Source organism: Anarhichas minor, unplaced genomic scaffold, assembly GCF_050575085.1.
Source record: "Anarhichas minor isolate MPS153535 unplaced genomic scaffold, ASM5057508v1 ptg000027l, whole genome shotgun sequence".
NCBI classification, from domain to species: domain Eukaryota; kingdom Metazoa; phylum Chordata; class Actinopteri; order Perciformes; family Anarhichadidae; genus Anarhichas; species Anarhichas minor.
The window spans coordinates 2,132,343-2,146,185 of NW_027466473.1; the positions used below are offsets into that span (position 1 = coordinate 2,132,343).

General features: G+C 41.6%; 1 protein-coding gene across 1 annotated transcript in view; it reads right to left on the reverse strand.

The window, feature by feature from the left end:
• The window catches only part of LOC142960081 (uncharacterized), a 28,255-nt gene extending 17,634 nt beyond the window's left edge, over nt 1-10,621 (reverse strand). Inside the window, exon 1 of the mRNA XM_076101687.1 lies at nt 10,376-10,621. Coding sequence (XP_075957802.1) covers nt 10,376-10,621 — 246 coding nt within the window. The remainder of the gene's footprint in view (nt 1-10,375) is intronic.
• Between the last annotated feature and the right edge of the window lie 3,222 nt (nt 10,622-13,843).

Genomic DNA, 13,843 nt, shown 5'->3' on the forward strand with positions numbered 1-13,843 from the left:
GATTATAGGTTAGATGGTTTTGAAGTTATGAGTGTTGAAAAACAAAGCCACGCCTTATGAAGTTCATTGGTCCATATCTTCTAAACGTAATGAGATATCAAACATCTATTGACATCTATTGATAAAATGTTATTATATAGATCCAATACTGATCCAATACTGATCCACAGCAAATTTAGTAGCAATCAGACTCAGCGTGTAGGAGGAGGATGCACAAATGTGTTTTTCACAAAATTCAAAATGGCGGAAAATTTTGGTAGGCGGAGCTTAGGGGTCCAAGAGGCTTTTTTGTAGACCTCATTTGGTGGCATGCCTGTGTAAAATTTCAAGTTAATTGGACATACTGGATGAGGGGGCTAAATTCTAGGGGGCGCTAGCGAGCAATTTTTTCATGTTCGAGCATGGGACCCATAAAATATCAAATTTTTCAGCAGTCCTGATATTCTCGCCAAATATGGGGATGTTGGGGACATGATAAAGCCCCCAAAAAGGCGTTTCATTTGAGAAAATAATAATAACTCCTACAGTTTCAATAGGGACCTCGCGGCCCGACTTTGTCGGTGCTCGGGCCCTAATAATAAACATTAGAAAAACAATAGGTCCTCCGCTCCGACTACGTCGGTGGTCGGGCCCTAATAATAAAAAACATTAGAATAACAATAGGTCCTCCGCTCCGACTACGTCGGTGCTCGGGCCCTAATAATAAACACAATCCTAACTCTGCCCAGACTGTATTTGCCTTACTATGAGGTGGGTTCGTGGGGCGTTCCTTCTGAGTTTGTCGGTGGAACTCAGGCAGCACGACTCAGGCAGCACGACTCAGGCAGCGCGGCTCCGTGCGGCGCGATAGATTCTCTCGATGGCAGAGAATTTCTTCGGCTCAGTAAAGGGAGTTCACGTCCTTACAGCTAGCACAAAGTCGACTTGGGTGGAGAGGAGAAATGTGGAGAGGAGAAATGGCCGACTCTCTGAAGAGTCGGCCTCTTCACTTCTGCAGGGAAATGGTTCGCTTCCTCGTCCAGGATGCGAACAAAACAAAAACAAACAGTCCAGTAGATACATCCAGCGAATCTAAAACTGTTAAACCTAGGATTTTCTTTTAAATAGCAAACGTTGCGTGCATGCTTTTGTGCACCGACCGAGGTGGTCGAGGAAAAAGTGGTGCGTTCAAGGGGGCTCGGTAGTTTTGTAAGAGAGCTGCTTCCGGCCGTGAAACCGGAAGTCCTGCCTCGGCATCCCTGGTCTCGTCCAATTAGACCGCAGTGTTGCTTTGCGTGACGAGTTCATGACTTAATGTGAACTTCTTGCTAGTGGGGGTCTTGGTTTTTATCAACCTCAAATCAGGATGAACCTTTGCCTTGCAGAAAGGGAAGGCCCGATTTATCTTTGTTTCAGAACACGTGTCGAGGCCACACGGTCAGACCCCAACACTAACAAGCCGGCATCATGATGCATGGCCACTGTTAAACGTACCATGACGGCTAGGTGAATGTAAAATTCTTTAGTTTCCTGAATTATGCTTTGCATGGATTTAGCTGCCTGTCCTCAAATTGTTGATCAAAGAACCACCATGTAAAGCTTATAGTGACGAAGAATGTAATGTTGAAGGCAGAGAGAAAAGAGCAGTGTGCGAAATACGGGGGGGTCTTGAGGGGGTCCAAGACCCCTTGATTGACACTCCAGACCCCCTGAGAGCCTCAGTAGCAACAATTTGTGGGGTCTCTAAAATCATAAAACCAATATTTGTCACTTACAATTGTCACTAAAATGTATTTTAAAAGCTTACTTATGCTTAGCAGTTTTTATTATTCAAACTGCAAAACATTTATTGTAATAGTTAGTGCGAAAGACATTTTTCCACCGTAAGAGAGATGAATCATTAAGTGCAACATTTAACCTGATTCTCAGGCATGAGAGATAATTTTTGCTATTGGCCACTGACACGGCTTTCAAACTATCGTCATCCAATTTTTGCTTTTCAACAGTCTTAAAATGCTTACAGGTAGATCATATGCCTTTGAACCCCCCTAGCAAGCTCAGTATTTGGAACACAGTATTTGTAAAACCCTGCGTTCGGCCGAGGATGTGAAGGCCAATTATCTGCTGGAGCTGTAAAGCTCAGGACGAACACTGCCAAGGATCCAATCAGTTTTTCAACTGACTGCTCTGTGTTTATTAGACCCAGATGGGGCTGTTTAAGAGATGGTTTCTTCATCCATCCACTGAAATGAGTTGATCCCTTTTCTGAAATAAATATTGATTACCACAGTGTCCCAGGGAGATCATGGTAATTTCCTTTGACTTTATTAAAGTCAGAACACATAGCCTATTTAGGCTTACTGTATGACGTATTGATTGTGTAAACATGTTTCTTGAATTACACATTGATTGCATTGTGCTGTGACATATATGTGAAAGAGTTTGAATGCTCTGCACATGTGTTTCTTTGAGTATTTCTTTGTAAACCTCTACCCTCAGTGAAACACCAACAGAGAGGTGAGAAAGAGGAGAGAGAAGAGAATTAACAGTTAACTGCTAAGGACAGCAAAATGCAGTTTAGACTCCCAAAGAGCTGAATTTAAACCAAACTCCCAATTATGTCCTGTCACTGCATCAATGCAGAATCGCTCATGTCCGCATCGCGATGCATCTTAAAATCAAGACATTTCCAAACCTCTAACATGCTATATTTTATTGGCTACTTCATTACTGGATATTGTTGCTCACATTATGTGGATCAGGTGGTTAATCCTCTACATGAGCTATGTTTACTTGAAGAAGATATTTCACATAGTTAACACTCTCGTGAGTTTCTGGGTGAACTGTACTCAATATAGAATGTGTCAGAGTAATAACATTGAGAGTTCTGTTTATACAACAATGGTGTGTACAGACCCAATTGCCAAGCAGTCTGTATGCCACTTTTCAAGTTGAATTTTCTGTTTAGCTAAGTTTCCTACATTATCTTTACATTCCTCTTTGCTGTTTGTAAATAGCTTTTGATTATTCCTCAGACCATTTCTTCTTTCTCGCCTAACTTGAAATTTTGTCATTTACGATGAGGACCATTGTAGAAATAAGCTTTCAGCTTTCTTGTGTTTTTGTTTAAATTATATATTGGGACTGCATGATTTTTGTCTTGGTTTACCTTTACAATCTTAACCTTGAACAAGAAATTTGAGAATGGGTTGTCATCAAAGCTTACAATCTGTGTCTATTGTGTTTTGGCTTGTAATTCTTTTTTTGTGCCATTCACAACCTTGAAGCTGCAAAGCTGTCACTTAAAGTAACCAAGTGGTAGTGTTTGTTTTCGAGACCTCACAAGTGACCAGCCAGCTCAGAGAAGACCCCCCAGTCCCATCTCTCTACCCCACTAGCTTAAACAGCTTGCTGTGTTTGCTCAACACAGCAAGGTGTGAAACGTAAGCAAAACACATCCATTACAGTTGAGAATGTTTGTGTTGGCTTCAGTGACAAGTTGGTCACACAACTACAAAGGTCTCAATTTGAGACATTTATATTAAATGACAGCACAAACACACACACAGTGTAACCACTTACATCACCGTACTAAGTATACACATGCACTCAGTCCAGGAAACCCACAGTGTTCCACTGTTGGCCACTGGGACAGTCGGCGGCAATTCAAAAGCAGCTTTTGTGGAAGGGAGTGTTTCTGCTCACTCTCCTCATCGTGTTTTGCCAGCTGCACTGCTGTTTAATTAAGCAACTCCACATTCATAATCCTGTTATACTAATCCTGCCTCCATTTTCACTCCTTTCATTCCGCTCAACCAACACATCCTTTTTACCTCATGCTGTTATTTAGATTACCTCATTGCAAAACATGATATGTATAAACTTCTAATTCATCAATTTGACCTGCCGGCAAAGCATCTATCTTTGGGAGGGTGGGCTGTTTAGACCTCAGAGGAGCAGCTTTTCACAAAAATGAGATTTGCTGTTCCTCCTTAAAAGGTCAGTCCACCTTAAGCGAGCATGAGCAGAAGTCGATCAATAAAAATACAAACTTTTATATCCTTAATTTAAATTGTGTGTTTTTATCAGGATCAGAATCAGCTTTATTGGCCATGTATGCATACTCATACATGGAATTTGACTCCGGTTTCCACTTTGCTCTCAATGTACATATACAAATTTATAATAAACAAGAAAAAAATATATAAAAAATAAAACAAGGGCAACAAAATGTTCAGCTGAGGATTGATGATTATCAGAGATAGTTGAGGGCTCGTGGCGGAGCCGCTTGTACTGCACAACTGAAAAACGACAACACCGCAGTCGCCTCTGAGCAGCCCAGTCAGCCATCGACAAGCTAGGCGGTGTCTATGCAGTGACTTACTCCGAGTACCTCAACTTCCTCTCTCCAACTTCTCACTCGTGTGGTCGACATGTTTCAGGAGATAATGGAGAAAATGCAGTTGCGCAACACTTCGCATCCAATTCAAGGTGGGAGGTTCCAGCTTGCCTATCGCGAAAAACGCCCCAGAGAGGCAGTTTGTAATGACTGTAAAGACCACACCACCATTTCACATTGTATGTCCAAGAGACTGTGTTTTGCCTGCTATGCCCCTGGCCACACCAGACTGAACTGCCCTGCCAAAAACTCCACCCAATCCCAGACTGAGGGAAACTAGCTGACCTGTATTCAGAGGGAGGCAGTACAGGTCACGCAACAAACTCCTAAACAGATGACATGTCTGATGCTGAGACTGTTTACACGTCTGCGAGATTCATGGGATGAATCTGAGGTTGTTGTTTATCAAAATATTTACAGAGTTGGCAGTAGTGACAGTCTTTTCTACACGCCTGTGGTGATGGGTGGGGTGGTGACGAATCACAATAGGTGGCATGTTGGACAGTGGCTCCATGGCATGTAGCATTAGTGAAACAGCTGAGATTAAACTAAGAGATGCTTGAGTGATAACTGACCAAAAACAGATGGATGTGGCGGACTTCGTGTTAGGCGTGTTAGAGATGGGTATGGCTGTAGGATGTTTGTTCAACTCACCGAGACAGCATGATGAGTTGATTCTAAGGACAAATGTTATAAAACACATCCTGCATCAGTCTAAGCTATGTGAGTCCTATTGGAAGACATTTCCTGTCTATGTTCTCAGGTCTGAACCCCCGGAGAGGTGGATATGTTCCTGACAAGGTCGGTAGAGTCAGATGAAACTCAGCCACCTGCCTCGAGCCTGGCCGTAAATATCTCATCTGGGGAAAACTGCCCAAGAACACTGCTATTTCCCCAGGTAGCATCGTCAGACAGAGCCCACGTCGTCCTGCTCAGCTCCTAGCTCCTATAGATTGTAACTACACTGTGGGGAGAAAGCCAGGTCCTGCTAAAGCTCTTCAATACATCTGACAGACCTGTGCTGTTGAGGCGCAATGCAAAGCTGGCTGATGTCTACACATGTGTAGCTCTTGAGGACATGGATGTTGCTGAACACAGAGGTTCCCCTGGCCAGTTGCACCCAATCAGCCGTAACCCCTACTGTTGCTGCAGATTCTGACAAAGACCAGCTTGGTCCAATTGGGCTCGGTGCTGTTGATATTGAGTCGTGTGAAGTGTCGGTGAGCTAGCAGGAAGTTGTGTGTCTGACTGGACACCGGAGAAGGGACAGTTTTTTGAAAGCCTGAAAGCTTCACTGGTTCACGGTGTTGTCTTGGCTCATCCTGATTTCACCCGTCCCTTCATGCTGTCAACTGATGCATCCTTGGATGGCATAGGTGCGGTTCTTTTTCAATGAGCTTTCCCCAGCAAGTCGTTATCTCAGTCCAAAAAGAACTACCCAGCTCATCGGTTAGAGTTTCTGGTCTTGAAACGGTCTGTCTGTTAAAAGTTCAGCCACAGACCACAAATTCAGAGTCTGGACAGACAGCAACTCGTTGACTCACATCCTGACAAAGTCGAAGCTAGATTGTTATGAGCAATGCTGGGTAGTCAAGTTGGCGAGTTATGACTTTGCTATCAAGTCTGTTCCAGGTCAGCAGAACATCGTGGCTGATGCCCTGAGCCGTGTACTGTTTGTCAAGGCATGTGTCGGTCACAGGCTGCTCGCTGAAACCGATGCAGGTCTTCTCACAGAGGTCAAAGATGTCAAATTATTCTGTCCAAAATGCCTTTCAGTCATCCAGTCGTCACAGGGAAACGTCTCCTCTGAGTAACAGTGCCCAGTCTGCATGCAGTCCACTGTACACACTCAGTCTTTTGCAATGGAGGACATGTCTGCTGTCACACATTGAGTGGGATTCAATACACACCTCAGTTAGTCCCGACTAGATAGGATGTCTTACCTGCCTACACCAAGAAGGACCTCCGTGATAAGTAGTTGGAGGATAGAACTCTCTCTCGTGTTCTGTCCTATGTTGAGAGACGTCGGAGGACTTCTAGGTGGGAAAGATTCAATGTGTCTGTCCTTGTCACAAGGTGCCTGAAACACTGGGATAGGCTCACTGTGAACGATGGTGACAGGATTTCAAAGGACCAGAAAACCAATAGCGCGAGAGCAAACAGATTTATGGCCAGAGTGAAAATGTTTTTGAGAGAGAGAGAGAGAGAGAGAGAGAGAGACTTTAGAAAGATGCCCCTTCAGCAAGCTGGTTCTGGGACAAACACAAGCAGAGCTGCCATCGAGCCAAATCCAGGCCAATAGTTTTGTCTTTAACTTTGAAAAATACAATAATGTATTCAAATACGTGAAGGAAAAGCTTTTTGGGGGTTAAATAAAATTGTTTTGAATAAAATATTTATTTTAATTTTTCACTTTCATATATATTTTGATATTTGAGGTCCTATATTTTTCAGATTCAGATCCTATTTTCTAATAGTTTCAGATCTTTTTTTTCACTGGTGTATTTTTTTCCGTTTCAGACTTATGGCCTTGATCTGGCATGGGGGCGTGGCATCAACTGAGAGGGGAGTGTAATCATGATTGACAGTATAACATAGAAGGCTAAGGACCTTCCTCAACCATGTTGACTTTCTATACACCATATTCACGTGAATGCAGTGAAAAAAAAACAGCTATCCTGATTGAAACTTCGGAGGGAACCAGCTACTGATTCGATTAGTCTTTCACCCCTATACCCAGGTCGGACGACGATTTGCACGTCAGGACTACTACAGGCCTCCCCAGAGTTTCCTCTGGCTTCTCCCTGCCCAGGCATAGTTCACCATCTTTCCGGTCCTATCGCACACGCTTTACCTCCCCGACGGTGCGGGCGAGATGGGCTGATGGTGTGATCCCGGCCCCCATGGATTCTTGTAGTGCATTTTTTGAATTAGCATTAGGAGAAACAGCAATACAAAAATGGATCTGGGCAGATAATATGGCCAGCATCAACATCCAGGGGACATTGTAGATCAACTTTGGCTATGTTTGAGCACCAAATGTCATTGACAGAGTCCACCTCCTCTCCCCTACTCTGTCCGATGGTCCCCCCATCAAGTGCAGCTCGTATGGGCCTGTCAACATGTGGACACAACAGTCATTAACCTCCTGTTGCTGGGTTTGCCTGAAGTCTTATTTCATTCATCAAATTTTTCTGCGACCGGACATCAGACAGCCAGGAGCAGGCTGGGTAGTGGAGTAGTCTTAGGTTCTAGCTGGGTTAGCTTAGCTTCCATCTCGGCTCTCCTCCCTGGGGCAGTCGACACAGCTTTTAGTGGCGTTCGGTCCGGTAGGGCTGGCTGGGTCGTCAACCGTGGACGGTGATCGGTCCACTGCACTTAATCCAATACCCACACGTCCTTCTTTGATGTTCATAAGTGTATTTTTTCATATACCATTAGTATCAGTAATCAGTGAAGACAAAAAGATGACAAATTTCGACAAAAATGTAGGCTTATATAGGCTTATAGGCTCACAAATGTAAAAAACTAAAAAAAGTACATCAATACACCTACTGTAGGTGTACACACCACAGTAAAAGAGGATTTAGGAACAATCCCAGACAAATTAGTTCATTTCAGATACAGCTAAAAACTTCACACAGGAGTGAAATGACACTCATAGAATGTTCCTGTCTTCCAAATATGAGTGTTTGCTACAGCTTGGGGCTGTATGGCTCTAGCAGACACAAACCAATAAACACACAATTTGTTACATTTTCATTTTTGTAATTGAAGATCAAGCCACCCAGTGAGCACCAACTGGGATTTCAACATTGATAGTTGAAAACTGGTTAAAATTTGGTCTGAACGTCTAAGACCTATTTTCGCCATGTTTTCAACCTGCTAAATTGCGGTTACAAAATCAACGCGTCAATTCACCAATTTGTTCATAAATGTTGATGGTGTGTTCAGTTGTAGGTTGAAGAGACACATTATTGGTTACTGTAAACGTAATTTTCCGAAGTCATATTACACGAAGACGTGATTTAAACGCATTTAATGTTTCATACAAAACGTCATGAATATGGAACTATAGACTGTATCCTGCCAACAAGATGCTCCCAGGACATCGTAATGAGAGCAGTGTACATTCTGTCTGTATGTTCATGTTTTTACATGAACATACTAGTGTGTGTTTACTGCGGGAACATGCGCAGGAACGTTGGCTCAGAGTGCTTCTACAACGTTGAAAGATGCACAGGTCTGGAAACTTGGCATGGGACTTGCAAAGGGAAGTGAACGAGCTGACGGAATAAACGTGAGTCTTCACACTAACTACATACTTTGTAAGTACTTGAACTACTTTATTCCAATAATGTAGTTGATGTTAGCTGGTAGTGTTAGCTTTTAGCTACAGCCACATGGGCCAACAGTAAACATAAACATGTGTGAGTTAATGTTGGAGACTGTCTTCATGTGCTGTCGCTGTAACCTAACGTTATAAAAACTTTTAGGCCATTTTACATTTAAAATACACGACAGAAAGCGAGTGGGACAGTACGCAGTTCAGTTAAATGGGGAGGAAGTAAGTAAAAAAAAGTGATGTACAAATAAGAAGACGGTCAAAACATTGTTGTTTGGCAAACAGCAATGTACAAACAATATAAAGTATTATACTATGTAATATCCAAGTTAGCATCTGTCCGTTGAAAAGAGATCACCGGTGAAAAGACGGTTCAAAAGTGAATATTTTTTTATAATACTTATTTTTTACTCTTTATTTACAGATGTCCACCTTGTAAATATGGCAGACCATCTGATTCCGGCTCCTTGGTGGCTTTGACAATGATATTTAAAGAAGGAAAGGGAGATTTTGTTTAACAATCGAGTATTTTCAGTTTCATTAATTGTATTTAAAGAACACTGTGCATGTTATATTTATGTTGTTGCTAATAGATACAAATTAATTGTTGCCTGTGTCACATGGTCTTCTTTGTCCTGTACGTCGAAACAGAAACAGAAATCTGGTCTTAACGTGAACATCAACATCTTCAAAAAAACGGTCAAGTCATGCTTGCAAGTCTGAATTTTGTTTTGACGTCTCAAACTGCTACAGTGTGAATTATACTGATATATTGTTGCAATTCTGCCAACAATGTGTCATTGGATGCTACATATTTGGCATTTCAAACTGTTGAAATCCTGATTTCAAAGATTTTGAATTGTTATATCCTGTAGCATGTTTTTCATCAAATTTAGCACTTGCAAAACGGGCCCTATATAGATGCCATACAATTGTTTACCTTTTTCGTGACTGTTATTTTTAGAATGTATTTCAAAGACTTCTGAAGAGTTTGATGCAATCAAGACCAAATATGGAGTAAGGCAGTCTTCATGAAAAGTTAGCTCTAATGTGATTATTTATTCCATTTGAGTGATGATTAAGCAGCACTATAGGGATAGAGACGTCTGGATAATGCATTGTCTTCCGCGTGAAATGAATAAACTACCCCCGAATTTGCCTTTAAATGGTAATGTCTGACTTTAGGAGCCTTCTGAGATGGCGTTTTTCATATCTGCACACTGAGGTCATTAGAGCTTAGGGGATTCTCTATACATATGTAATCAGTGCTTGGTAATCGAATCCAGTAGTTACCACGGGAAGGTTAAGGGACCTCCAGTGTTCCAAGAAGAGACTCTCACAACAGATAAATGTGTCAAAGCCATGACACAAGGCAGTATAGTAAATGTATAAAGAACACTACATCCACTGTGCACACATCTCTGCAGACTATAGCTGATTTATGGTGACATCTGACTCCAAAAACCCTTCTGACAAGACTGAATCTCATGAAATTGTGGGTCTGTAATCTAAAAGGATCCTAGCGGTGCCCTTCATATGATCATCTAAATTTACGAATCGCGACACAACTCTTAAGTAAACTTTACTTTTACGACTTCGATTATAAAGTCATCGCAATTTAAAAGAACCATTATCAGACAAACATAACTTACAGTTTGGAGCCTGCGGCTATAGTCATCCGAGGCGTTGGCGTTTGGTGCGTCCAGGGCGCAACGTAGAGCTCCCCAAGGTGGACGGCCGGCAACCGGAGAATCCCCGAGGCACAGAGCGCTCAGCACCCGGCATTCTTGCCTCTGTTTGAGCAGTTCCAGCTCACACAAGCCGGCCAAGCTGGCCTCCAGACGCTCCTTATTCCGTCTGCGCTTCGCTTTCATGGGCAGAGAGTACGCTAGGAACATGACTAAAAAGAGCCTGCAGCTTTGGTTCAGATCCTAACTTCCCGTTTGGTCTCTTCAGGGAGACAAAATGAATCTGCTGCAATGTTAATCCACTATTCTTATTCTCTGGAGACCCACAACGGAGCAGTAGAGGCTGGAGGTTTCAGCTGCTGAATTAACCGCTGTCTGATTCGGACCCATTCCCCTCCTTTAGCCTGAGCTCCCAAGTATCGTAGTGAAGTTAGTTTTCATTTGGATATTGGACGGGCATTCACCCCGGACCATAGACTTTATATGGACCCAGCGGCCAAAGAGCATTTTTACATTGAAACGACGTTTTAAAAAACGACTATTGTCACCAGTAAAAATTGTAAAAAATAGATAGAAAAACAGATTATTATTGTTATTTTAAGACATTGATAAAATGTTCACATTTAGCCCATAGTTCACTTCTATTTGAATTAGTGAATTTTTTCATCCACTACAATATGCTAATAACAGCATTTCGTTAGAGCCTAAGGAACCACATCCACATATCTCAGGTAAAAGCTATTGCAAATCCCGGTGAAATATCTTTTCACCATAACTATTAAATGCCTTTTAACTTAAAAATGCTCACTGTTAAAATTGTAGCAATTTACATATACTAACCCGTCAACAGTGTCCACTTAAAGGACAAAGAAAACCATGTGACACAGGCAACAATAATTGAAATATAACATTATCAATGTTCTAACTACAATCAAATAGAAAGTACATGATTGTTGACAGTAAAAACAATAACAACATCTCTCATTCCTTCTTTAAATGTTGTTGTCAAAGCCAACCAGAAGTTGGTTTCAGATGGTCTGCCATAGTTAAGGTGGACATCTGTAAATAAAATATAGGCACATATAATATATATGGTATTAGAATTTTTTTTTTTACTTTTGAACCAGTTTTGAACGTCTTTTCACCAGTGAACATCGTTGTTTTTTAAATGTCTCTTCAACGTAAAAATGCTCACTGGGATATTACACTGTTTGTATGTTGCTGTATGCCAAACAACAATGTTTAGACACTCTTCTTGTTTGCACATAGCATTATTTTACTCACTTCCTCCTCATCCCAACTGTATAGCCCCACTCGCTTTCTGTCGTGTATTTAAGATGTGAAATGGTCTAAAACTTCTTGTTAGCAGCACACAGCCTGTGTAGTTCCATACTGATGATATTTTATGTGAAACATTAAATACGTTGACATTTTCCATTAAAGTATTTATTCAAATGAATAGAAGCACTAAAATCCCATTTGAAGAGGTGGGTGTCCATAGCGTTTGTGACTGTAGTTCTTGAAAAAAATTGCATTGTTTTCTATTAAAATATTTATTTAAAATAAATGAACTACATATTAGTAGACCTGATCAAAATAATTGTGCTTCAGGACTAATTCAGTTTAATTTAAAATGGTCAATCATAACATTCACATATATCGGCAAGTTAGCATGAGGTATTGAAAAAAACATTGACTCTGTGTTATTTCAACAGTAATGTATTGATGAACCAGCTCCCAGCTCCCGGCAGCTAAACCGGGGGGCTGGGAGGTGAGGTAACTGAATGCCCTAATACTGCCTACATGGAGTGAAACTGACGCCACTCGGTCCGGAGTGACCGTCTGTCGAATATCCAATCTAAAACTAACTTCATCACAATCTCGGACGTGCAGTCTCTTTCGGGCAGCTGTTTGTGGAGCCTGTAAGGCAGGGGTGTCAAACTCAATCACAGAGAGGGCCAACATTTAAAATTGTGACTATGTTGAGGGCCAAATAGAGTCAACATTTAATAAACAGGATAGAATGGATATTGGAGAAAGTGCAAAAAGAAATAAGCTACATTATTTTATGCATAAGAGCCACAATGTTTGGCATTTATTTTGGCTGTCGGTTCATTATTGTTTGGGGTTAGGTTCTGTGCTGTGGAAACCCTCAAGATGGAGTGAAGGTGTGCATCAGTGAGACGACTCCTGTGGGTTTTTATTCATCTTCAACACAGAGAAAAGCTGCTCACACAGGTATGTGCTTCCAAACATGCAGAGCATTTGAGCAGCATGTAGGCGGAGTTGAGGCATCGTCTATCAGCTCAATTTGGATTTGGTGCTCTTTCCACATTAACTGCTAACGGATTGCTGAGCAGTTCAAATTTAAATTTCTGAGCTGCAAAGTCAGCAAATCGCAGAGTGAACAATGTGCCAAGTGCGCCCAGTTTATAATAATGAATAATAATAATAATGCATTTTATTTGTGACGCACTTTTCATTTAAGAAAAATCTCAGAGTGCCACAGAGCCAGTACATAGTAAAAACATAGTAAAAAACATAGTTAAAACAAACTATAATAAAATAACTAGTAAGCATAAAAAAAACAGTGAATGAACAGAAACACAACAGAAATAACTGACAGTGATTTATGTCAGAAACACCTTCCTGAATAGAAAGGTTTGTGGGCCAGTTTTAAAAGACACCAGTGTCTGTGTTGCCCTTAGGTGGTCAGGGAGACTGTTCCATAGGCGTGGAGCTGCCGAGCCAAAGGCATGGTGCGGAGCTTAGTGTTGGGGACCCGGAGAAGCGAGCTGTTTGAAGATCTGAGGGTGCGGGTGGAGATTTGGGGTGTGATGAGGTCTTGTAGGTAGGGAGGTGCATGTCCATTTATGCATTTATGTGTGAGTAGTAGGGGTGGGAGAAAAAATCGATACAGCATAGTATCGCGATATTTTGCGTGCCGATATTGTATCGATACACGGACGCCAAGTATCGATCTTTTATGATATAAACTAGAAAAAAAAGAAAAAAAAATTCAAATCAATTACTTTTTCAGTCCACTAGATGGTGCTGAGTTATTTTCTGGTGAGGTCGGCAGAGGTCCCGGGTCAGCGTGATTGGTAGGAAGTTGGTCAAAACAAAGATAGACATCTGGCCTCACAACTGGGTTAAATCTGCCAACAGTAGCCAGGCTCATGGGGAGAGTGCAGTGCATAACTGTCTCTCTGCCCTTGACGTCCACGCATCGCAAGTTATACTGAGTTATATAACTCTTATATCCTACTTATATAAGTTATAGTTCATATACTGAGTCCACATGTTTGCATTTAGTTAAGTTGGACTATGTAGTAATACAAACAGTTCAGTTTGTCAGGTTCATGCAACATTTATTGACATTGTTGGTCAGTCTGTCTGCTTGACAATCCTATTTTGCTGCAATAAAAATGA